This window comes from Cherax quadricarinatus, chromosome 81, assembly GCF_038502225.1.
Source record: "Cherax quadricarinatus isolate ZL_2023a chromosome 81, ASM3850222v1, whole genome shotgun sequence".
Taxonomy (NCBI): domain Eukaryota; kingdom Metazoa; phylum Arthropoda; class Malacostraca; order Decapoda; family Parastacidae; genus Cherax; species Cherax quadricarinatus.
The window spans coordinates 11202516-11229115 of record NC_091372.1 but is presented as its reverse complement, the minus strand read 5'-3'; the positions used below and the strand labels follow the sequence as shown (position 1 = coordinate 11229115).

The 26600-nt window shown below is 39.8% G+C and overlaps 1 protein-coding gene across 1 annotated transcript; it reads right to left on the bottom strand.

Moving 5' to 3' along the window:
• Positions 1–379: 379 nt before the first annotated feature.
• Positions 380–26308, bottom strand: LOC128699803 (uncharacterized). Its single transcript, XM_053792551.2, has 4 exons — positions 26096–26308; positions 21100–21766; positions 12257–12332; positions 380–8062 (listed from the first exon to the last, which is right to left on the bottom strand). Exons 1-4 carry the CDS (start codon positions 26120–26122, stop codon positions 5017–5019), a joined length of 3816 nt encoding a protein of 1271 aa, XP_053648526.2. The 5' UTR covers positions 26123–26308; the 3' UTR covers positions 380–5016.
• Between the last annotated feature and the right edge of the window lie 292 nt (positions 26309–26600).

Below are 26600 nucleotides of genomic sequence, written 5' to 3'. Positions count from 1 at the left end.
GCAGGCATGCATGAGTGTGTTTGATAGGAGTGAATGGAGACAAATGGTTTTTAATACTTGACGTGCTGTTGGAGTGTGAGCAAAGTAACATTTATGAAGGGATTCAGGGAAACCGGCAGGCCGGACTTGAGTCCTGGAGATGGGAAGTACAGTGCCTGCACTCTGAAGGAGGGGTGTTAATGTTGCAGTTTAAAAACTGTAGTGTAGAGCACCCTTCTGGCAAGACAGTGATGGAGTGAATGATGGTGAAAGTTTTTCTTTTTCGGGCCACCCTGCCTTGGTGGGAATCGGCCAGTGTGATAATAAAATAATAATAAATATATATATATATATATATATATATATATATATATATATATATATATATATATATATATATATATATATATATATATATATATATATACATCTAGGGTTTTTCTTCTTTTTCTTAATAGCTCTTGTTCTTGTTTTTTTTTTTCTCTATTGTCCATAAGGAAGTGGAAAAGAATCTTTCCTCCGTAAGCCATGCGTGTCATATGAGGCCATATAAATGCCAGGAGCAATGGGCTAGTTACCCCTTCTTCTGTACACATTTACTAAAAATCAGAAGAAGAAAAACATTATAAAACTGGGATGATAAGAAAGAGATGACTGCTGATGTTATGAATGAAAAGAAGTTGGATGTCCTGGCCCTAAGCAAAACAAAACTGAAGGGGGTAGGGGAATTTCAGTGAGGAGAAATAAATGGGATTAAGTCAGGAGTAGCTGAGAGAGTTAGAGCTAAGGAAGGGGTAGCAATAATGTTGAAGGACCAGTTATGGAAAGAGAAGAGGGAATATAAATGTGTAAATTCAAGGATTATGTGGATTAAAATAAGGGTCGGATGTGAAAAGTGGGTCATAATAAGCGTGTATGCACCTGGAGAAGAGAGGAGTGTAGAGGAGAGAGATTTTGGGAGATGTTAAGCAAATGTATAGGAACCTTTGAACCAAGTGAGAGAGTAGCATTTAGGTCCCCTACCAAAATTAAAGTAGGAGAAACATTTAGAGAGGGTGTGGTAGGTAAGTTTGGGGTGCCAGGTGTAAATGATAATGGGAGCCCTTTGATTGAACTTTGTATAGAAAGGGGTTTAGTTATAAGTAATATGTATTTTAAGAAAAAGAGGATAAATAAATATACAAGATATGATGCAGGGCGTAATGACAGTAGTTTATTGGACTATGTATTGGTAGATAAAAGACTGTTGAGTAGACTTCAGGATGTACATGTTTATAGAGGGGCCACAGATATATCAGATCACTTTCTAGTTGTAGCTACAGTGAAAGTAAAAGGTAGATGGGGTACAAGGAAAATAGAAGCAGCAAGTAAGAGAGGGGTGAAGGTGTATAAACTAAAAGAGGAGGCAGTTAAAGTAAGATATAAACAACTATTGGAGGATAGATGGGCTAGTGAGAGTATAGGCAATGGGGTCGAAGATGTATGGGGTAGGTTTAAGAATGTAGTGTTAGTGTTCAGCAGAAGTTTGTGGTTACAGGAAAGTGGGTGCGGGAGGGAAGAGGAGCGATTGGTGGAATGATGTAAAGAGAGTAGTAAGGGAGAAAAAGTTAGCATATGAGAAGTTTTTACAAAGTAGAAGTGATAAAAGGAGGGAAGAGTATATGGAGAGAAAAAGAGAGGTTAAGAGAGTGGTGAAGCAATGTAAAAAGAGAGCAAATGAGAGAGTGGGTGAGATGTTATCAACATATTTTGTTGAAAATAAGAAAAAGTTTTGGAGTGAGATTAATAAGTTGCGGAAGCCTAGGGAACGAATGGATTTGACAGTTAAAAATAGGAGAGGAGAGTTATTAAATGGAGAGTTAGAGGTATCGGGAAGATGGAAGGAATATTTTGAGGAATTGTTAAATGTTGATGAAGATAGGGAAGCTGTGATTTCATGTATAGGGCAAGGAGGAATAACATCTTATAGGAGAGAGGAAGAGCCAGTTGTGAGTGTGGAGGAAGTTCGTGAGGCAGTGCGTAGAATGAAAGGGGGTAAGGCAGCTGGGATTGATGGGATAAAGATAGAAATGTTAAAAGCAGGAGGGGATATAGTTTTGGAGTGGTTGGTGCTATTATTTAATAAATGTATGGAAGAGGGCAAGGTACCTAGGGATTGGCAGAGAGCATGCATAGTTCCTTTGTATAAAGGCAAAGGGAATAATAGAGAGTGCAAAAATTATAGGGGGAAAAAGTCTGTTGAGTATACCTGGTAAAGTGGTTTAGAAAGACATGTAAGCAAACACTATGACATAGTTATTAGAAAACGTTTCGGTCCTGGGGCCTTGATCACTTCTAACATACAGAGGTAGAAAGACATTATATATATAGGTGGAAAGTGGGGTGTGAGTGATGCATGGTGACCTGAAGAGTGTCATGTTGGGATGAGGACGGGTAGACGAAGAAATAATGTGACTCCTGTGTTGTCATGTATGCTAATGTTTTTGAAATTTTGTAGTTTCCAGTGTTATGTTCTATAGTGTCGGTGACGGCAATTAGTGTAATAGTGTTTGTTTACGTGTCTTTCTAAACCAACTTGTCGGTATTTATTACCAAGGTTTATACCACCTGGTAAAGTGTATGGTAGAGTTATTATTGAAAGAATTAAGATGAACAAGGAGGCTTTAGGAAAGGTAGGGAGTGTGTAGACCAAGTGTTTACAGTGAAACATATAGGTGAACAGTATTTAAATAAGGGTAAAGAGGTTTTTGTGGCATTTATGGATTTAGAAAAGGCATATGACAGGGTGGATAGGGGGCAATGTGGCAGATGTTGCAGGTGTATGGTGTAGGAGGTAGGTTACTGAAAGCAGTGAAGAGTTTTTACGAGGATAGTGAGGCTCAAGTTAGAGTATGTAGGAGAGGGAGAGATTATTTCCCAGTAAAAGCAGGCCTTAGACAAGGACGTGTGATGTCACCATAGTTGTTCAATATATTTATAGACGGGGTTGTAAGAGAAGTGAATGGCAAGAGGTGTGGAGTTAAAAGATAAAGAATCAAACACAAAGTGGAAGTTGTCAAATTTGCTCTTTGCTGATGACACGGTGCTTTTGGGAGATTCTGAAGAGAAGTTACAGAGGTTGGTGGATGAATTTGGTAGGGTATGTAAAAGAAGAAAATTAAAAGTGAATATAGGAAAGAGTAAGGTTATGAGGATAACAAAAAGATTAGGTGACAAAAGACTGGATATCAGATTGGAGGGAGAGAGTATGGAGGACATGAATGTATTCAGATATTTAGGAGTGGACATGTCAGCAGATGGGTCTAAGAAGGATGAGGTGAATCACAGAATTGATGAGGGGAAAAGGGTGAGTGGTGCACTTAGGAGTCTGTGGAGACAAAGAACTTTGTCCGTGGAAGCAAAAAGGGGAATGTTTGAGAGTATAGTTGTACCAACACTCTTGTATGGGTGTGAAGCATGGGTGATGAATATTGCAATGAGGAGAAGGCTGGAGGCAGTGGAGATGTCATGTCTGAGGGCAATGTGTGGTGTGAATATAATGCAGAGAATTCGTAGTTCGGAAATTAGGAGAAGGTGTGGGATTACCTAAACTATTATCCAGAGGGCTGAGAAGGGGTTGTTGAGGTGGTTCAGACATGTAGAGAGAATGCGGGATAGGGGTCAGCCTTGGAAGGGTTGGAGGGAGGGGGTAAAGGAGGTTTTGTGTGCGAGGGGCTTGGACTTCCAGCAAGCGTGCATGAGTGTATTTGATAAGAGTGAATGGAGACAAATGGTTTCTAATACTTGACATGCTGTTGGAGTGTGAGCAAAGTAACATTTATGAAGGGATTCAGGGAAACTGGCAGGCCAGACTTGAGTCCTGGAGATGGGAAGTACAGTGTCTCCACTCTGAAGGAGGGGTGTTAATGTTACAGTTTTGTAACTGTAGTGTAAAGCACCCCTCTGGCAAGACAGTGATGGAGTGAATGATGATGAAAGTTTTTCTTTTTCGGGCCACCCTGCCTTGGTGGGAATCTGCCGATGTGTTAATCAAAAAAATAAAATATTTGTGCACCAAACATTCGCAATTTTTCAACATTCACGAGATTGTTGATCCCCTAACCTTCATGAATGTGGAGGGAGACCTGTACTTGGATTAATTTCATGATACACCCTCTTATATCATAGAGGGAGTGGTATGAAGATATTCATTCCGAATATTCTTGTGGTGCAGAATTTTCATTATTTTATACAATGATATTTCAACTTTAGGCCACAAATTAACATCAAGTTAAGCTAACTAAAAAAACAGCAATGAAGAAAAAATGCAGAGCAAGCACCTCCTCAGTGTGGAGCTTCATCTAGTCAATGATAATGACTACTTCAGTGAAACCAGTTTGATAAACTTGAGTTGCGGAAGTGGGAAGTACAGCGCCTGCATTCTGAGGGACAAGTGAGGATGCTGCGATCTGGAGAGTCAATTGCGATGTCTGTGTACTTCTGGCAAGACAGCAACTGAATGAATGATGGTGATTTTTTTTTTGGTGGGATGGGAGGGGGGGGACCTTATCTTGGTGAGAAACAGCCAGTGTTCAAAAAATAAATAAAATGTACTGTCACATGCAATGCTTGTTCTGCCCCCTTTTTCTTTTCTTCATTGCTGTTGGCACTGTTTTTATATCCTAGAAAAACAGTGGTCTCATTTTGTACACAGAGGATCTTGAATTTTATGAACCTTTGCAATACACAACCCGCACACAGGACTAGGTGACAGTTCAAGCTGAACCAGGACGTCATAAGTTTCATTCTATGGGCGGGTTATTTGTGTATTATTAAAGCCACGGTATTGTGCCTTTTTATTTTTCAATGTGTTGCATTTCTGCTACTTTGTCTACAAAGTAAACTAATAGTAAATTATAATAATGCTTCACACATGTTCATAACTGTAAAGTGGCATTTGTAAAAGTACGATATTTGGTTCCTAAATACCTCATCTGTAATGGCCAATAACAGTAACACAGGCATTGGTAATTTGGAAACCATTGTATCAGGCTATTATTACATATTCTTTATAGGTTTATCATTCATCTGTATGTTACCACTTTGGAATTTCTTCAGTTTATAGCATTTAACTGGACACATACACCAAAAGTTGAACACTGCTAAACACTTCTCAATTTTGATGAATTTAATGAGTTCACTAAACAATGTCTCATGTGATGAAGGATGCCAAAAGGATTCTATTGTTAAGGAGAAAGGTTCAGGTGCTCCATCTGTACAATAGCTTCCTTTGTTATGCTTCAGATGATGAATGACATTCAGAACACCATTGTCTGAGAGATTAGTGTGATAAAAACTGATACATTGTGCTAAAGTTAATTTAAAAAAGAGCTGACATAATCCATCACTAGTGGAACCTAATGCTGAGGCAACAGCATCATCCAGCATAGTTACAGCAAAGTGGACTTTGAGATCATGACACAAGTCCTTCCTCACTGATATGATATTGCTCGTGTATGTGAAGCTCAGGATATCATAGTGATAAATATCTTCAATTAAGTTAACCAGATCCTCAAAGGTGTCGTTATTGTCCTCTCCAGCCTGTGGTGGGCACCCACAAGGAAATTTTTCGCATTTTGTGCACAAGGCTAACTCTGATGTTATTATTATTTCCTTCCCTGGAGGCTTTTTCCGACGCCTTTCTTTACGGTTTGATTCTGAGAGCCTGGGATTTTTATCAATAAATTCTTTCATTTCAGAACTATGAGATCTGTCCACTCTCAACTTTTTGGTCATCTTCTCTAAGTCATTAACACTGTCAGTATGAGTACTCACTACCTTTCTGACACCTTTCAAAGAAAGCAAAGAATCTAAGATTACCAGCCTCTTAATTGTATTGCTTTTACAGAACTCGAGCAACAGATGATTATTTGAATTGTTGTAGAATTCCACATTCCTTAGCATGAGTCTTTCTAGATTTGGAGGGAGAGAGAGATTCATTTTGAGTTGAAACATCCAGGTACACCTTGGCAGCATTCTCATATGGTCAGGTACTTGCTTAGGTAAATCAATTTCCATGGCCTCATTGATATCAGAGCCCCTACTTTTGCATTTATTTTCATTTTCGATATTTGGCTTACACCTTATATAGAGACTTTCAACTTTCTGGAAAGCTGAAAGATCTAATTTAAAGTTCTCATTAATAAACAGATCATGAAGGCTCAGTGATGAAAGATGTTCTGGAAACTTAAAGGTATTTAATAGTTTCTGAATGTTATTAAAATATTTTATACTGAGTTTAAGGTTGATATTTTTTGGTATTTCTATACAGCGGTTATCAAAACATTCTTGTTCAGAAACCTTTAGATCAACTCTTACTGAGACATCTTTCAAAGAAATTATTTCTTTACATGACAATATTTCCTGTAAAGATGCTACATCATAAACACTGACATCCATTTTCTCTAGTTTTCTCAGGCACTTACATTTCAGTATATTTGGAATACCTACGAAAGGCCCTGTGTAATGTGAAATGTACACTGGACAGTGGGCTCTTTCAATCACTTTAAAAAAATCTGAAACACACTTGTCATGTTCAAAAGGAACACTGCTATTGCAAGTGACTATAATTTTAATTCTGCAACGGTCATGAATGCTAGAAATATTTTTGATCTTATTCCACAGTTCAATGAGCATCTCCATGTCAGCACCTGTACCACTTTCTAGCCTAATCATGACTGGTGATTCTTTATGTAATTTCACTTTACTTAATATTTTCTCTATTCTGATTAACTGTCCATTATTAAAGTATTTCTCAGCATTGAATGACCAACAAGGAATATGCGAGAGGAGGTCAGCTAGCAGGTCTAAAATTTTGAGGTCCCTGCAAACATCATCAAGATGCAAGATAAAATTCCATTTTGTGAACGGATCTTTCACTGGGTTTACAAAAACAGGAATCTTGTTCTTAGACTTCTGTTTTTTCTTCTTATTAGTTTCCACTGTTTCCACCTTTCCCACATTATTTCTGTTGCTTTTCCTATACTTTATTAGATCCTTTATTTTAAAAAGATGAATTAGATACTGTTTGATATATTCCAAATTCTTTTCCAACTCATTTGGATCTTTGCACCACAAGGAACAAGCAAACTTAAACACTCTTTTGAAAGACTCAGTATTTTGCAGCCATTTCATGCAAGCCTTGTCTGGGTTACAAATGACATATTTTGCTGCCATAAAGTCCTGTACTATACAATGAATGAAGGTTAAGCCGCTACCTACCAGATGTACGAGAAACTTGTCTTTAACTTCACGCTGGACGTTACAGAGTGCGTTATCGTCCAGAACTGATCTAGCTTTGCGCATAGCATGAAATGCAATTTCTCCTAATTTTAGCACCTGTTCTTCACGGTCTTCATCATTCAGAAAACTGAGCTCTTTAGACACAAACAACTTTGCAATGTCAAAATCTGTGCCGGTGGTAACTTTGCTTGTCAATTTACTGAAGATCTTAATCATGTCTAACGATGTGAGGATGCCTTTGTATTCACAAGTTTCATATAAGCGAAGGATATCCTCATGATGCCCATAATTTAAATGCATTAATAAAGTCTTGACTTGAGCCTCTTCATATGGTTTCACTTTGAGTATCTGCCAATCTACAGATGGAGGATGCGAGCCATGATAAGTAATCAACCACGTACCTTGCTGCACCTCTTTGCGTATATGGCCCACAGCACTGACATCCAAATTTATTAGAAAGAGAATCCTATCTTTATACATTTTAATTACTTCCTTTATGGAATCCAATCCATATTTACTTACCGTACCTGGAGCTAAACTTTTAACGCATTTGAATATCTGATCCCAGAACTCCTCCCCAGTTACTTCCCAAGACCAGTATCTTCTGTCCCAGTCGTCTAAATGTAGCACCAGCAAGAACTTCGATGCAAGGTCACTGTGCAGCCGGCTAAATGAGAAAGCCAAACTCTGGAGTATTTGAGCCTTCCCTGTGCCTCTGTGACCACACAACAATATAGGTAACTTATCTTCACCTCTTCTGCTTTCCTGGTCAATGAAGTTCTCAAGATTTTCAGACAGATTTCTGTGGAGAATGTAAGAAGTAAAAGAAAAAGGTTAAGTTCCAAGAATAGCAGTAATCTTTGTTTAAAGTAATATGCAGTAAAATGATAAGAGAGCAATCATGCAGTTAGGTACAGATAGTACTGTCATACAAGTGTGACAGTACTATCATCCTGCCATACGAGTGTGACAGTACTATCATCCTGTCATACGAGTGTGACAGTAATATCATCCTATTGTTACAAAAAATGTGATTTCTAATAAGCATAGAGATCTCCAGTGAATACTAGAAAGGACTGCCCTTCTAGCATCCAGCCTGTTACTGGGTTTTCGTAACAAGTAGTCAGTGTCCTGGTCCAATTATCCATTAGAATTCAATAAGAATTATTAGTGCTTCAGGATTACAACTGGTAGGCTACTAACTAGAGAAATTAAAATTTAATAAGTTGATTAATAACAAAATTGTCTAGGAGCATATTATCAAATTAAATTAAATTAATCAAAATCAAAATAATAATAATCACTTCTCTCGTGTACAGTAGTACTGTGCTGAAGGCACATATCAAATTTATGTCTTAAGTACCGTCTGGTACATTAACATTTAATAATACATATATATACAAATAAGTTTGTGTGTATGTGTGCAAGTGCTCTAAGTAGTTCGCTATGTCTCAAAACTCAACTAGACTTAACTAGTGACTAAGTCCTCACATGATGATAGTACTGTCACACTTTTGACCACCTGGCAATCAGAATAGCTTGCCTGAACAATAAAACAACTGCTAAGCCCAATAGCAATATAACAAGCAACAGCGACACAGAATCAGGAACAAGGAGATAATATAACGACACTAAGTAGGGACCATCTGCAGATCCTCCACAAAAGTCACAAAACTCCCATACTGCTGAATCTAAGTTCAGCATAAGAAAATCCCCGACTGTGACAGTACACAGATACCAGTACAAGTTAGGTCAGAAGCTACAGCTCAGGACCTGAATTGCTCAGAGTGTTTATGTGACACACAACCTCAGTACAATGTCGAAAATCACTAAGTCTAGACAATGTTCTGTGAACAGAGTTCTACAGAACCAACAAGAAGAAAGCGACAGAGACGATCTTCCAACAAGGGCCAATAAGGGAGAGTTAGGCGCGTCTTGTCAGGAATACGTCCAACCACCAAGAGAGTCTAGCCCAGACTGACTACTCCAGGTGAGGTGTGAACACCCCCCCTCGATCACGTGATTGCTCCGTGGACTGTTGCTGCCCAGCAACACCGAGAAGCCGGCAGGGAAACTAGCAACGAGCGATAATTACAGTAGTTAGACAATCAAGACTAGAACTATGAGCACTGAATAATATATATATATGTTACATCCTACCTAATAAAAGTAACTAAGTCAAATAATAATATAAAGCAATATATTTACGATTTAGCTATTATCGCAAATATAAGCAATATAAAATTATATGAAAAGGTAATATACATTATATACATTATGACCTATTCAGGGGTCGCAACACTATCATATGAGTGTGACAATACTATCACCCTGTCATATAAGTGACAGTACTATCATCCTGTCATATGAATGACAATACTATCATCCTTTCACATGAGTGTGACAGTACTATCATCCTGCCACACGAGTGTGACAGTACTATCATCCTACCACATGAGTGTGACAGTACTATCATCCTGTCATATGAGTGTCAGTAGTATCATCCTGTCATATGAGTGACAATACTATCATCCTGTCATATGAGTGACAGCACTATCATCCTGTCATATGAATGACAATACTATCATCCTTTCACATGAGTGTGACAGTACTATCATCCTGCCATACAAGTGTGACAGTACTATCATCCTGCTATACAAGTGTGACAGTACTATCATCCTGTCATATGAGTGTGACTACTATTATCTTGTCATATAAGTGTGACAGTACTATCATCCTGTCATATGAGTGTGACTACTATTACCTTGTCATATGAGTGTGACAGTACTATCATCCTGTCATATGAGTGTCAGTACTATCATCCTGTCGTATGAGTGTGACACAGGAATATTCTGTCATACAAGAGTGACAGTACTATCGTCCTGTCATATGAGTGTGTGACAGCACTATCATCCTATCTTGTAGGATTGCTGATCTTTTTTTCCTGTCTCATGAACATTTAAAACAAAAGCACAAATGTCATAAATAAAGTGAGAGAGAGAGAGAGAGAGAGAGAGAGAGAGAGAGAGAGAGAGAGAGAGAGAGAGAGAGAGAGAGAGAGAGAGAGAGAGAGAGAGAGAGAGAGAGAGAGAGAGAGAGAGAGAGAGAGAGAGAGAGAGAGAGAGAGAGAGAGAGAGAGAGAGAGAGAGAGAGAGAGAGAGAGAGAGAGAGAGAGAGAGAGAGAGAGAGAGAGAAAGAGAGAGAGAGAAAGAGAGAGAGAGAGAGAGAGAGAGAAAGAGAGAGAGAGAGAGAGAAAGAGAGAGAGAAAGAGAGAGAAAGAGAGAGAGAAAGAGAGAGAGAGAAAGAGAGAAAGAGAAAGAGAGAAAGAGAAAGAGAGAGAGAGAGAGAGAGAGAGAGAGAAGGAGTGTGTGTGTGTGTGTGTGTGTGTGTGTGTGTGTGTGTGTGTGTGTGTGTGTGTGTGTGTGTGTGTGTGTGTAGTAGAATACACAAGGCAGGGATGGATTAAAAGTTTCCGGGCCCTAGGCTATTCAGATTGGCGGGGCCCCTTTGAGTTACGGGTAAGCGAAGCGACCCCTTCCAGCTTGGGGGTGGGGGGGGGTCGGTGTGAGCCTGTTTAAGGTGTAATTAAATACATTCTGGCTATTTAGATTAAATTTAATAGGGAAAGTACATCAAGACAACCAAAACCATTTACCAACAGCCATTATAACTATCTTGTTAAATCATGCATTTTAAAGAGAATAAACTCAAGACAGCATAGTATTACTAGATTAGGCTATTAAAGTAGTGACATCATGTACCTATTATATTCAGCATAACCACTACAGCACTATTATTCCCTTTATAAATCACTGACCATTATTGTTATCATTGCATCATGCATAAGACTATCAAATCATATAAACTCAAGAAAGTAAAGAATTGTTTGTATTCACAGGCACTTCTTAAACTTTTTTCTGGATTTCATATTGGCAAAATCATCAATTATATTCTGAAAATCAATATTTCTTGTTAGATCAGACTCAATGGTCAACAAGGCTAGGTTACACAATTTGTCTTGGCTCATTGTTGAACGGAGCTGGTTTTTCACTCTTTTCAAAACAGAAAATGAACGTTCTCCTTCACAGTTAGTAGCTGGAAGTGTTAGGTAAAGGCGATACACTATGTCAACATTAGGGAAGGTTTCTGAGATATCTGCATTTCTTAAATGTTTCAAAGCAGCTGAGGGCGCACATTTTTCAGGTGGAGCTTTAATCTGATTCATATACCCAGAAAAATGAACTATTTCTTCAACAAATGTGTCCTGAACATCTGCTGAAAGGTGTTGTTGCAACTTTAATGCAGCTTCTCTCAATTCTGCATCTGGCATAGTAGTAATTTTGAACAGAAATCCAAACTTGTCATTGAGATTCTGGTAGATTTCTTTTCTTTTCACCAATTCTGTAATCAGTGAATCCAGAATGACGAAGTATGTAGCTGTCTTACATTTCTTCAGTTAATTTGTCACAGTACAAGTCTAGATAACGTGTAATTACTACAGAAAATTGGAGAGGAATCTCCCACACTCACCCATTAGCGGGAAAACACAGCTGTTCTGATGTAAACAAAGGCGTGTTGAGTGTTGCCATCTATGGTTAGGTTTATTTATTTTTATTTTTAGGGGCCCCTTTGCACTTGCACCATGTGCGCAGTCTTGGATGAGCCCCTGAACCCCTTGGACCGCGGGGCCCCCAAATGCGCGGGGCCCTAGGCAAATGCCTAGTTTGCCTATGCGGTAATCCGGCCCTGTGTGTGTGTGTGTGTGTGTGTGTGTGTGTGTGTGTGTGTGTGTGAGTGTGTGTGTGTGTGTGTGTGTGTGTGTGTGTGTGTGTGTGTGTGTGTGTGTGCGCGCGCGCGCGCTTGTGCAGGCTTGCACAAGCATGCGCCCAAAAATGTGCATTTTCTGTTCATGTTAAACTGAAAATCGACAAAGCTGTAATAATTAAACAGTGTAAAATATTATAAAAACCAACGTGAAATAGTATATATCACTTACTCTGCATTTGAAATATTAGGAGCAATGAAATTTTGATGGGCTGCATACTTTGTACGGAATTCAGACTGCAGTTCATCTGATAAAATAAATTAATGTATATTAAAAACATGCTGAACAAAATTCATATGTAAAAAATACAGCACATTAAGCTATATGTGAAAAATACGTTAAATAAAGCATAGTAAACAGATTAAACACAAAAAATGTAATAAATTCCTTTTATTTGTCCTCTATACTTTGAAGAGATTACTTCATATTTTTTTTTATCAACACATCGGCCGATTCCCACCATGGCAGGGTGGCCCAAAAAAGAAAAACTTTCATCATCATTCACTCCATCAATGTTTTGACAGAGGCGCACTTACACTACAGTTATAAAACTGCAACATTAACACCCCTCCATCCCCAGGACTCAAGTCCGGCCTGCCGGTTTCCCTGAATCCCTTCATAAATGTTCCTTTGCTCACACTTCAATAATAGCAAGTCAAGTATTAAAAACCATTTGTCTCCATTGACTCCTATCAAATAAGCTCACACATGCTTACTTCATATACTCAACTATAAAAAGATTAAGGGCTGTATGCAGCAGTAAAATCCATTTTCATATTAATAGTACACAATACCAACAGATTGATGAATGAAACACGTACAACACTTGGGCATGTTTATTGCTAAAACAGGAACTGACTACCTTCTATTAAGACTGTGGGACTGATCACCTCAAAATTACTTGTCTCCAGTATTATATCTACCATATTTGACTGAGCAAGGTATTACCGGTGACCCCCAACTTGCATCCCTACATTTACGACCCTTTTCCCCTGCTGATTCCTCAAAAACCTGTTTTAAGGGTTTGAATCTGGTTCCCAAGAATGGAATCCTAATTTGCAACAATGGGAAATTAGCTTTTGACTTGCAATGTTTCAATCAAGTGCGGCTCTCCTTAAACCAATTTAGTAGGTCATAAGTACAAGGGTCACTTGTACTAAGTATCTTTTCTATTTTTTAACACACCAGCTGTTTCCCATTGAGGTAGTGATCCTACCTCTCCCATCCCCCCAAAAGAAGAAACACCGTTACCATCATCCATTCAATCACCGTCTTGACAAGGAAGACCCTCTGAACTGAAGTATCACCACCTCTTACTACAGAATGCAGTCACTGTACCTCCCTCGTTTGTAGTAAAACCATTACATTTTTTTTCCATGACTTTATCATGTGCTATACACAAAAGCACACAGATACACGGCTTTATATGTCTAATAAACACCCTGAAGCAGGGCTCGTGAAAGGTCATGGGCATCCTGAGGCAGGACTAATGAAAGGTCACAAGTGTGGCGACAGTGAGGTCACTCCCAGGGAACTAATGAAAAAAAAATGGTTATAACTATGACCATAATTTTTAAAGGAGCAGACCGGTAAGCCAGCAGAAGGCCTCGGTCAGATGACCAAAAGCTCCTACGGCGGGTCATCATATGTCCGAGACCCGTGTCAGGAAATACTTGTCCTGTTTCCTGACAAACCTTACCTAACCTACTCCCAGAGTCCAGCTATGGGCCACGCCATGGAGATAAATAGTATAAAATACCAACACCCTGGAAAAATAGATACAAATGCAGTATGTATAATGCAATCCTTTACTGATAACATTTTTCCCACTGCATGGGAGAAATGTAGTCAATAATCACATGATACTGCATTTGTGCCTATTTTTCCAAAGTGAGGTCATGAAAAGATACAACTCAAATGCAGTAAACTTTTAGTGTAAAGCACTTTGATATAATGGACTGCTGAAATAACAGGCAAAATCCACACGGTAAACTGCTCTTTGAACTCATTTATTTTTAACATTTATTGCATATTTTTATTAACACATCGGCTGGAATTTCCCAATGAGGCAGAGTGATCCGATAAAGAAGAAACACTTTCATCCTCATTCACTCCATCACTGTCTTGCCAGAGGTGTGCTGACACTACAGTACAAAAACTGCAACATATATCCATCCATCCTTCAGAGTGCAGGCACTGCAAATAAAGTTAGAGCTAAAGAAGGAATAGCAATAATGTTGAAGGATAAGCTATGGCAGGAAAAGAGGGAGTATAAATGTATTAAGTCAAGGACTATGTGAAGTAAAATAAAGGTTCGATGTGAAAAGTGGGTTATAGTAAGCATATATGCACCTGGAGAAGAGAGAAGTGTAGAGGAGAGAGAGAGGTTTTGGGAATTGAGTGAGTGTGTGGGGAGTTTTGAACCAAGTGTGAGAGTACTTGTGGTTGGGGATTTCAATGCTAGAGTGGGTAAAAATGTTGTGGAGGGAGTAGTAGGTAAATTTGGGGTGCCAGGGGTAACTGAAAATGGGAAGCCTTTAATTGAGCTATGTGTAGAAAAAGGTTTGGTAATAAGTAATACATATTTTATGAAAAAGAGGATAAATAAATATACAAGGTAGTTTGTTAGATTATATATTGGTGGATAAAAGGTTGATGGGTAGGCTTCAGGATGTACACTTTTATAGAGGGGCAACTGATATATCGGATCATTATTTAGTTGTAGCTACAGTTAGAGTAAGAGGTAGATGGGACACAAGGAAAATGGCAACAACAAGTAAGAGAGAGGTGACAGTGTATAAACTAAGGGAGGAAGAAGCGGGTAAGATATAAGCAACTATTGGCAGAAAGGTGGGCTAGTGCAAGTATGAGTAGTGGGGGGGGGTTGAAGAGGGTTGGAATAGTTTTAAAAATGCGGTATTAGAATGTGGGGCAGAAGTTTGTGGCTATAGGAGGGAGTGTGCAGGAGGAAAGAGGAGTGATTGGTGGAATGAAGTAAAGGGTGTGATAAAAGAGAAAAAGGTAGCTTATGAGAGGTTTTTACAAAGCAGAAATGTTATAAGAAGAGCAGAGTATATGGAGAGCAAAAGAAAGGTGAAGAGAGTGGTGAGAGAGTGTAAAAGGAGAACAGATGATAGAGTGGGAGAGGCATTGTCAAAAAATTTTGGAGTGAGATAAACAAGTTAAGAAAGCCTAGGGAACGAATGGATTTGTCAGTTAAAAACAGAGTAGGGGAGTTAGTAGATGGGAAGATGGAGGTACTATGTAGATGGTGGGAATAATTTGAGGAACTTTTAAATGTCGATGAAGGGAGGCGGTAATTTCATTCACTGGACAGGGAGGTATACCATCTTTTAGGAGTGAAGAACAGGATGTGAGTGTGGGGGAGGTGCATGAGGCATTACATAGAATGAACGGGGGTAAAGCAGCTGGAACTGACGGGATCATGACAGAAATGTTAAAAGCAGGGGGGGATATAATGTTGGAGTGGTTGGTATCTTTGTTTAATAAATGTATGAAAGAGGGGAAAGTACCCAGGGATTAGCAGAGAGCATGTAATTCCTTTATATAAAGGGAAGGGGGACAAAAGAGATTGTAAAAATTATAGAGGAATAAGTTTACTGAGTATACCAGGTTATGAGAAAGGTTATGAGGATAAGAAAAATATTAGGTGATGAAACATTGGATATCAGATTGGAGGGAGAGAGTATGGAGGAGGTGAATGTATTCAGATATTTGGGAGTGGACGTGTCAGCGGATGGGTCTATGAAGGATGAGGTGAATCATAGAATTGATGAGGGGAAAAGGGTGAGTGGTGCACTTAGGAGTCTGTGGAGACAAAGAACTTTGTCCTTGGAGGCAAAGAGGGGAATGTATGAGAGTATAGTTTTACCAACACTCTTATATGGGTGTGAAGCATGGGTGATGAATGTTGCAGCGAGGAGAAGGCTGGAGGCAGTGGAGATGTCATGTCTGAGGGCAATGTGTGGTGTGAATATAATGCAGAGAATTCGTAGTTTGGAAGTTAGGAGGAGGTGCGGGATTACAAAAACTGTTTTCCAGAGGGCTGAGGAAGGGTTGTTGAGGTGGTTCGGACATGCAGAGAGAATGGAGCGAAACAGAATGACTTTCAAGAGTGTATCAGTCTGTAGTGGAAGGAAGGCGGGGTAGGGGTCGGCCTAGGAAAGGTTGGAGGGAGGGGGTAAAGGAGGTTTTGTGTGCGAGGGGCTTGGACTTCCAGCAGGCATGCGTGAGCGTGTTTGATAGGAGTGAATGGAGACGAATGGTTTTTAATACTTGACGTACTGTTGGAGTGTGAGCAAAGTAACATTTATGAAGGGGTTCAGGGAAACCGGCAGGCCGGACTTGAGTCCTGGAGATGGGAAGTACAGTGCCTGCACTCTGAAGGAGGGGTGTTAATGTTGCAGTTTAAAAACTGTAGTGTAAAGCACCCTTCTGGCAAGACAGTGATGGAGTGAATGATGGTGAAAGTTTTTCTTTTTCGGGCCACCCTGCCTTGGTGGGAATCGGCCAGTGTGATAATAAAAAAAAAATAAATACCAGGAAAAGTGCATGGTAGGGTTATTATTGAAAGAATTAGAGGTAAGACAGAATGCAGGAGTGCGGATGAGCAAGGAGGTTTTAGAGTGTGTAGGTGATGTGTAGATCAAGTGTTTACATTGAAACATATATGTGAACAGTATTTAGATAAAGGTAGGAAAGTTTTTATTGCATTTATGAATTTAGAAAAGGCATATGATAGAGTGGATAGGGGAGCAATGTGGCAGATGTTGCAAGTATATGGAATAGGTAGTAAGTTACTAAATGCTGTAAAGAGTTTTTATGAGGATAGTGAGGCTCAGGTTAGGATGTGTAGAAGAGAGGGAGACTACTTTCCGGTAAAAGTAGGTCTTAGACAGGGATGTGTAATGTCACCATGGTTGTTTAATATATTTATAGATGAGGTTGTAAAAGAAGTAAATGCTAGGGTGTTGGGGAGAAGGGTTGGATTAAATTATGGGGAATCAAATACAAAATGGGAACTGACACAGTTACTTTTTGCTGATGACACTGTGCTTATGGGAGATTCTAAAGAAAAGATGCAAAGGTTAGTGGACGAGTTTGGAAGTGTGTGTAAAGGTAGAAAGTTGAAAGTGAACATAGAAAAGAGTAAGGTGATGAGGGTATCAAATGATTTAGATAAAGAAAAATTGGATATCAAATTGGAGAGGAGTATGGAAGAAACGAACGTTTTCAGATATTTGGGAGTTGAGGTGTCAGTGGATGGATGTATGAAGGATGAGGTTAACCATAGAATTGATGAAGACAAAAAGGTGAGTGGTGCGTTGAGGTATATGTAGAGACAAAAAACATTATCTATGGAGGCAAACAAGGGAATGTATGAAAGTATAGTGGTACCAACACTCTTATACAGGTGTGAAGCTTGGGTTGTAAATGCTGCAGCAAGGAGGCAGTTGGAGGTAGTGGAGATGTCCTGTCTAAGGGCAATGTGTTGTGTAAATATTATGCAGAGAATTTGGAGTTTGGAAATTAGGAGAAGGTGTGGAGTTAATAAAAGTATTAGTCAGAGGGCTGAAGAAGGGTTGTTGAGGTGGCTTGGTCATATAGAGAGAATGGATCAAAGTAGAATGGCATGGAGAGCGTATAAATCTGTAGGGGAAGGAAGGCGGGGTAGGGGTCGTCTTCGAAAAGTTTGGCGGGAGGGGGTAAAGGAGGTTTTGTGGGTAAGGGGGTTGGACTTCCAGCAAGCATGTGTGAGCAAATTAGATAGTGAATGAAGACGAATGGTATTTGGGATCTGACGAACAGTTGGAGTGTGAGCAGGGTAATATTTAGTAAAGGGATTCAGGGAAACCGTTTATTTTTATATAGCCGGACTTGAGTACCGGAAATGGGAAGTACAATGCATGCACTTTAAGGGGTTTGGGGTATAGGCAGTTTGGAAGGATATGTTGTGTACCTTAATATGTATATGCTTCTAAACTGCTGTATTCTGAGCACCTGTGCAAAAAGAGTGATTATGTATGAGTGAGGTTAAAGTGTTGAATGATGACGAAAGTATTTTCTTTTTGGGGATTTTCTTTCTTTTTGGGTAACCCTGCCTCAGTGGGAGATGGCCAACTTGTTAAAAAAAAAAATTGTAAATTTTGTTTACAGTACCGTATTATGTATACTATAGAGATGGTGCTTTTCTGCAATTTTTAACATTCTCATTTAACTAACTCTGAGAATCACCCCCCCCCCATTAGTAAGTTATATCCAGGGTTTACTGTAATATCCATATTGAGTTATGAGTCTCCTCATTTTTTTTTTTTTTTTTTTTTTAAAAAAGTCGGCCGTCAACCACCGAGGCAGGGTGACCCAAAAAAAGAAAGAAAATCCCCAAAAAGAAAATACTTTCATCATCATTCAACACTTTCACCACACTCGCACATTATCACTGTTTTTGCAGAGGTGCTCAGAATACAACAGTCTAGAAGCATACACATATAAAGATACACAACATATCCAGGCGACGGAAAAGAATAACAGAGCGGCTAAAAGAGGTCAATATATCTGAAATGCGTAGGGAGACACTGGTCAGAGAAATAGCAAGCATCGAACTTAAGCTAAAAGAATCCTTTAGGAGTCAGGAATCGCGGGAAGAACTAAAAGCCATAAATGAAATCGAAAGAAACCCAAAGTATTTCTTCTCCTATGCCAAATCAAAATCGAGAACAACGTCCAGTATTGGGCCCCTACTTAAACAAGATGGGTCCTACACAGATGACAACAAGGAAATGAGTGAGCTACTCAAGTCCCAATATGACTCAGTTTTTAGCAAGCCGCTAACCAGACTGAGAGTCGAAGATCAAGATGAATTTTTTATGAGAGAGCCACAAAATTTGATTAACACAAGCCTATCCGATGTTATCCTGACGCCAAATGACTTCGAACAGGCGATAAATGACATGCCCATGCACTCTGCCCCAGGGCCAGACTCATGGAACTCTGTGTTCATCAAGAACTGCAAGAAGCCCCTATCACGAGCCTTTTCCATCCTATGGAGAGGGAGCATGGACACGGGGGTCGTCCCACAGTTACTAAAAACAACAGACATAGCCCCACTCCACAAAGGGGGCAGTAAAGCAACAGCAAAGAACTACAGACCAATAGCACTAACATCCCATATCATAAAAATCTTTGAAAGGGTCCTAAGAAGCAAGATCACCACGCATCTAGAAACCCATCAGTTACACAACCCAGGGCAACATGGGTTTAGAACAGGTCGCTCCTGTCTGTCTCAACTATTGGACCACTACGACAAGGTCCTAAATGCACTAGAAGACAAAAAGAATGCAGATGTAATATATACAGACTTTGCAAAAGCCTTCGACAAGTGTGACCATGGCGTAATAGCGCACAAAATGCGTGCTAAAGGAATAACAGGAAAAGTCGGTCGATGGATCTATAATTTCCTCACTAACAGAACACAGAGAGTAGTCGTCAACAGAGTAAAGTCCGAGGCAGCTACGGTGAAAAGCTCTGTTCCACAAGGCACAGTACTAGCTCCCATCTTGTTCCTCATCCTCATATCCGACATAGACAAGGATGTCAGCCACAGCACCGTGTCTTCCTTTGCAGATGACACCCGAATCTGCATGACAGTGTCTTCCATTGCAGACACTGCAAAGCTCCAGGCAGACATCAACCAAATCTTTCAGTGGGCTGCAGAAAACAATATGAAGTTCAACGATGAGAAATTTCAATTACTCAGATATGGTAAACATGAGGAAATTAAATCTTCATCAGAGTACAAAACAAATTCTGGCCACAAAATAGAGCGAAACACCAACGTCAAAGACCTGGGAGTGATCATGTCGGAGGATCTCACCTTCAAGGACCATAACATTGTATCAATCGCATCTGCTAGAAAAATGACAGGATGGATAATGAGAACCTTCAAAACTAGGGAGGCCAAGCCCATGATGACACTCTTCAGGTCACTTGTTCTATCTAGGCTGGAATATTGCTGCACACTAACAGCACCTTTCAAGGCAGGTGAAATTGCCGACCTAGAAAATGTACAGAGAACTTTCACGGCGCGCATAACGGAGATAAAACACCTCAATTATTGGGAGCGCTTGAGGTTCCTAAACCTGTATTCCCTGGAACGCAGGAGGGAGAGATACATGATTATATACACCTGGAAAATCCTAGAGGGACTAGTACCGAACTTGCACACGAAAATCACCCACTACGAAAGCAAAAGACTTGGCAGACGATGCACCATCCCCCCAATGAAAAGCAGGGGTGTCACTAGCACGTTAAGAGACCATACAATAAGTGTCAGGGGCCCGAGACTGTTCAACTGCCTCCCAGCACACATAAGGGGGATTACCAACAGACCCCTGGCAGTCTTCAAGCTGGCACTGGACAAGCACCTAAAGTCAGTTCCGGATCAGCCGGGCTGTGGCTCGTATGTTGGTTTGCGTGCAGCCAGCAGCAACAGCCTGGTTGATCAGGCTCTGATCCACCAGGAGGCCTGGTCTCAGACCGGGCCGCGGGGGCGTTGACCCCCGGAACTCTCTCCAGGTAAACTCCAGGTAAATCCCTCCAAACTGCCAATATCCCAAACCCCTCCTTTAAAGTGCAGGCATTGTACTTCCCATTTCCAGGACTCAAGTCCGACTATATGAAAATAACCGGTTTCCCTGAATCCCTTCACTAAATATTACCCTGCTCACACTCCAACAGATCGACTTCATATATTACATCTTCAGTGCCTGACCTTGATATTCTATAAAGTCCAGTCATAGATAAAACAATGTAACAGCTTTGCTTCAAACATAATGTGTTTCTCATAATGTGTCAGCTAACGCTATCATTCATCCATCTATACACCATGTAATTTATTTTGTCAATTGACGATTTAATTTAAAGACAACTGGTCCAGGACTTTGACTTCATGCCAGATACTAATATTAAATAAATGAAAGTAATCTGCTACAAACCTATAATTGTAGATGCAAGTGTATCACCCTGTGTGGCTTCCTTACGGCATGCATTTTCTTTCTCGTCCACTTGTTCTAATGAGTAGCCCAAGTGCTTATACAAGATGTAAGTTGCTTTAACCAAGCCTTTCAGATTTTTGTCAAAGGCATCCTCACTAAAAGAGTAACGTGGGTGGAAAACAACTTTCCTGATGTCCTTTATCTGAATAATGGCTTCCAGTAATGAATCGCTCAAAGTGTACTTGATAGTTTCATTTATTATCACATTTAGAATAAAGATCAAATCTAAGTCCATAAGCACTTTGCATTTCTCATTGGCATTGAGCAAATCCTCCACTGTGACCTGTGAGAGTATATATTCATTTTCCTTAATATTGGTTATCTGTTGCGATCTTCTGTTGTGGGAGCTGTTCTCTTGGGACTGTGAATTAGTTCCACTCCCACCTTGTCCTTTTTTCTTTTTTCCTTTATCGTAAGTCTTAGTTCTGTTGTGAATCTGATAGAGCAAGACCTGGAATTTCATTGAACGTTTAACTTGCTTATCAAGGTTGTCTCTGATGTACTGGGTATTTCTGAATTCACGAACAAGGATGTCAAAAGCAGCTTTCACACATGTATTTTGTAGAAAGTGGTACAGAGGAAGCAGACGCCTGAGACCATGGTCATCCTGCAAGTAAACAGAGATACAGAATAAGTAAAAATCACAGCTTACTGTAGTCTACACTGGGTTATACAGTGGACCCCCGCTTAACGATCGCCTCCAAATGCGACCAATTATGTAAGTGTATTTATGTAAGTGCGTTTGTACGTGTATGTTTGGGGGTCTGAAATGGACTAATCTACTTCACAATATTCCTTATGGGAACAAATTCGGTCAGTACTGGCACCTGAACATACTTCTGGAATGAAAAAATATTGTTAACCGGGGGTCCACTGTATATTGGAACAGTGTAACAAAATAAAGCAAAGAAATTACTGTACATTATTGTATAACAAATTTTTTAAGGAGGATTAGTAACCAAGGATAACCCAAGAAAGTCAAATCAATGTGGTATATAGTAGAACCCCCATATCCACAGAGTACAGTGGACCCCCGGTTAACGATATTTTTTCACTCCAGAAGTACGTTCAGGTGCCAGTACTATCCGAATTTGTTCCCATAAGGAATATTGTGAAGTAGATTAGTCCATTTCAGACCCCCAAACATACATGTACAAACGCACTTACATAAATACACTTACATAATTGGTCGCATTCGGAGGTGATCGTTATGCTGGGGTCCACTGTATAAGGTACAAGGACCTACATACTGTGAGTACCGAAACCACAGATAGTAGCAAGCCCTATATGTAGGTTCTATACATACCTATTATAAAATTTAATTGATAAATTACACACACTAAATAGAGAATTATTACATTTCCACTGATGGGAAACACTCCACAGCTTTTCTTAGGGTTTGAAGAACTTCCACCATCACTACTTTTGCACTCTGAAGCCATTATTAAAAAAGCTTAAGGGTTATTTTTGGGCAACGATAAACCACGGATAACTGAAACTGTGGACTGGCAAATACTGGGGTCCTACTGTATTTTTACCTAGGTCCTTTGGTTCTCCTCAGGATGCAACACACTCACCTAACAAGCTGTCTGAAAACTTAGGTATACCTTATCTTTGATATACCTTTGATGAGTTCCAAGAGTCTTTCTATTCCCAGGACCCAGCCATGGGCCAAGGCTTGTCTGGTGCTTGGTCAATCAGGTTGTTGCTGCTGGTGGCCTGCTGCAGTTTTGTTTCATGTCGTAAATAGCAACTCTAAGGAAGCATTTAATTCAAAGGGGTAGGGAGTGCCTTGATGCTGGTAAAGGGCTTTTAATCCAAGAAAACAGAGTTAATTATCATTCTTGGATTCAACCTGATTACCTCCCATTTGCTAGTGCTACCTGGAGGTCACTGCCCCTTCAGCCCGGTCTGAGACCAGGCCTCATAGTGGATCAGAGTCTGATCAACAAGGCTATTAATGCTGGCCACACATAAACTGACGTACGAACCACATCCCCGCTGATCAGGTACTGACTTAGGTGTCTGTCGAGCACCTTTTCGAAGACAGTCAGGGGTCTATTGGTAATCCCTGTTATATATGCTGGGAGGCAGCTGAACAGTCATGGGCCCCTGACACTTACTGTGTTGTCTCTTAGTGTATTCATGGCACCCCTGCTTTTCATTGAGGAATATTGCATCTCCTGCCGAGTCTTCTGCTTTCGTAGGGAGTGATTTTCGTGTGCAAGTTTGGTATACTATTAGCATGCATCTTTCCTCCTTGCATTCCAGGGAATACAAATCAAAGAACTTCAAGCACTCCCAGTACGTAATTTAGGTGACTTATCGTACTTGTGTGTGCCATGAAACTTCTTTGTACACTCTCCAGGTCAGCAATTTTGCCAGCCTTGAAGAGGGCAGTTAGTGTACAGTAGCATTCCAGCCTAGAGAGAACAAGCAATTTGAATTATTATTATAATCAAGGGGGAAGCGCTAAACCTGGAGGATTATACAGCGCCTGGGAGGGGGATGTAGAAGGCATTCAGGCTTAATTCGGGGAACTGGAGCACAGATCCAATTCCCTAAATCAAGAGCCCCTCACCAACATCAAGGAATCTTCCTTGAGGGGAAGCAATTTGAAGAGAATCATCATGAGCTTGGTGTCCCTAGTTTTGAAGGTTCTCATTATCCATCCTATCATTTTTCTAGCAGAACCTTGGAGATTTAGTGCAAGCAAATGAGGATAAAGAAAGTAAAACTACCAGCAGATCAATCATCCATCATAATGAAATATGCCACATTAAATTAAGCACAGAAAAAGCAACAAGGCCAGTAGGGTGCAAGATGTTGTTACTGCTAGAGTAAGGCTAGGCTAGAAATATTTCTGGCAGCATGGTTTGTATAGAAATGTCATTGATGTTAAACACAGTGTATAGACAGAGACAGTTTCATACACTAGTGTGGTCAAAAACAGTGTCATACACCAGCATGTGGTCAGTGACAGGATCGTACACCAGTGTGTGGACAGTGACAGTATTATACACTGAGACACTATATCTTTGAGTGTACAAACATTCAGAATTTCACAGAAACCTCCATGAAAATTTCACAGGATATAACAAAACATTTCATTGTTAATATTTAAACTCTCAAGACTGTATCCCCATTTCCATCAGCTAAACAAATAAAACGTTTTACGAAGAGATTCCAACACAATAATGGTGTTATAATGATAATAAAATACGTCCTTATATGTATCTGTGATTGTAACTAAACATTGTGTTTATTCCCTACATGAAGAAATTATATATGAAATGACTAATATAATTTTTGTGATGAAGACATAATAAAACGACATATGATAATTTTTACAAAAATACGATTTAAATTTGATTTAGGAATAGCTGATATTATTGATGGCATAAAAATAAACTTATGACTATTAATGGATTTTTCCTCAAAAAATAAAGTAACTGGTCAAGCAACACAACTAATTCAGCAGCACCTCCATACAAGGGACATATAATAACTCAGTAGCACCTCCATACAAGGGACATATAATAACTCAGCAGCACCTCCATACAAGGGACATGTAATAACTAAGCAGCACCATACAAAGGACATATAATAACTCAGCAGCACCTCCATACAAGGGACATAAAATAACACAGCAGCACCTCCATACAAGGGACATATAATAACACAGCAGCACCTCCATACAAGGGACATGTAATAATTCAGTAGCACCTCCATACAAGGGACATATAATAACTCAGTAGCACCTCCATACAAGGGACATATAATAACTCAGCAGCACCTCCATACAAGGGACATGTAATAACTAAGCAGCACCATACAAAGGACATATAATAACTCAGCAGCACCTCCATACAAGGGACATAAAATAACACAGCAGCACCTCCATACAAGGGACATATAATAACACAGCAGCACCTCCATACAAGGGACATGTAATAATTCAGTAGCACCTCCATACAAGGGACATATAATAACTCAGTAGCACCTCCATACAAGGGACATATAATAACTCAGTAGCACCTCCATACAAGGGACATATAATAACTCAGCAGCACCTCCATACAAGGGACATATAATAACTCAGTAGCACCTCCATACAAGGGACATATAATAATTCAGCAGCACCTCCATACAAGGGACATATAATAACACAGCAGCACCTCCATACAAGGGACATATAATAACTTAGCAGCACCTCCATACAAGGAACATATAATAACTCAGCAGCACCTCCATACAAGGGACATATAATAACTCAGCAGCACCTCCATACAAGGAACATATAACACAGCAGCACCTCCATACAAGGGACATATAATAACTCAGTAGCACCTCCATACAAGGGACATATAATAATTCAGCAGCACCTCCATACAAGGGACATATAATAACTCAGCAGCACCTCCATACAAGGAACATATAACACAGCAGCACCTCCATACAAGGGACATATAATAACTCAGTAGCACCTCCATACAAGGGACATATAATAATTCAGCAGCACCTCCATACAAGGGACATATAATAACTTAGCAGCACCTCCATACAAGGAACATATAATAACTCAGCAGCACCTCCATACAAGGGACATATAATAACTCAGCAGCACCTCCATACAAGGAACATATAATAACACAGCAGCACCTCCATACAAGGGACATATAATAACTCAGTAGCACCTCCATACAAGGGACATATAGTAACTTAGCAGCACCTCCATACAAGGAACATATAATAACTCAGCAGCACCTCCATACAAGGGACATATAATAACTCAGCAGCAACTCCATACAAGGAACATATAATAACACAGCAGCACCACCATACAAGGGACATATAATAACTCAGTGGCACCTCCATACAAAATTCAATTCAAATTCAAAGGGTGTATCTATCTCACAAAAGCTTTATTACTCACCTGTGATGGGACTCCATCAACCTCCATGGCTCACACAGTGCTCAGCTGTTAAGCTTAATCATCTGGCTAGACAATACAAGCTGCCTGATCAGTTTTCATGTCTTAAATATCATTGTCATTGGCTATGGAAAGCAGACATTTTGTAGTTGTAGTTGAGGGTTGTTAAAGGCTACCAAAGCTTTTTGAGGGTTGTTAAGGGCTACCAAGGCTTGTTGAGGGTTACTAATGTTTGAGGGTTGTTAAGGGCTACCAAGGCTTGTTGAGGGTTACTAATGTTTGAGGGTTGTTAAGGGCTACCAAGGCTTGTTCAGGGTTACTAAAGTTTGAGGGTTGTTATGGGCTATTAAAGCTTGTATAGGGCTGTTAAGGGCTGCCAAAGATGTTTAGGTTAAGAATTACCAAAGTTTGTCAAGGATTGTTAGAGGCAGAATGTACAAAGAAACGTGCCCAACATTTCACCCGTGCCGGGGATCGACTCTAGATCCTCAGTATGTGAGCTGATGAT

Coding starts and splice junctions, on each gene's coding strand:
- LOC128699803 (XM_053792551.2), bottom strand. CDS start 26,122: ATGGAGGTTGATGGAGTCCCATCACAG. Junction 12,333..21,099: donor ACTTGCATCTACAATTATAG/GTTTGTAGCAGA, acceptor TTATTTTATCAG/ATGAACTGCAGTCTGAATTC. Junction 8,063..12,256: donor CCTAATATTTCAAATGCAGA/GTAAGTGATATA, acceptor CATTCTCCACAG/AAATCTGTCTGAAAATCTTG.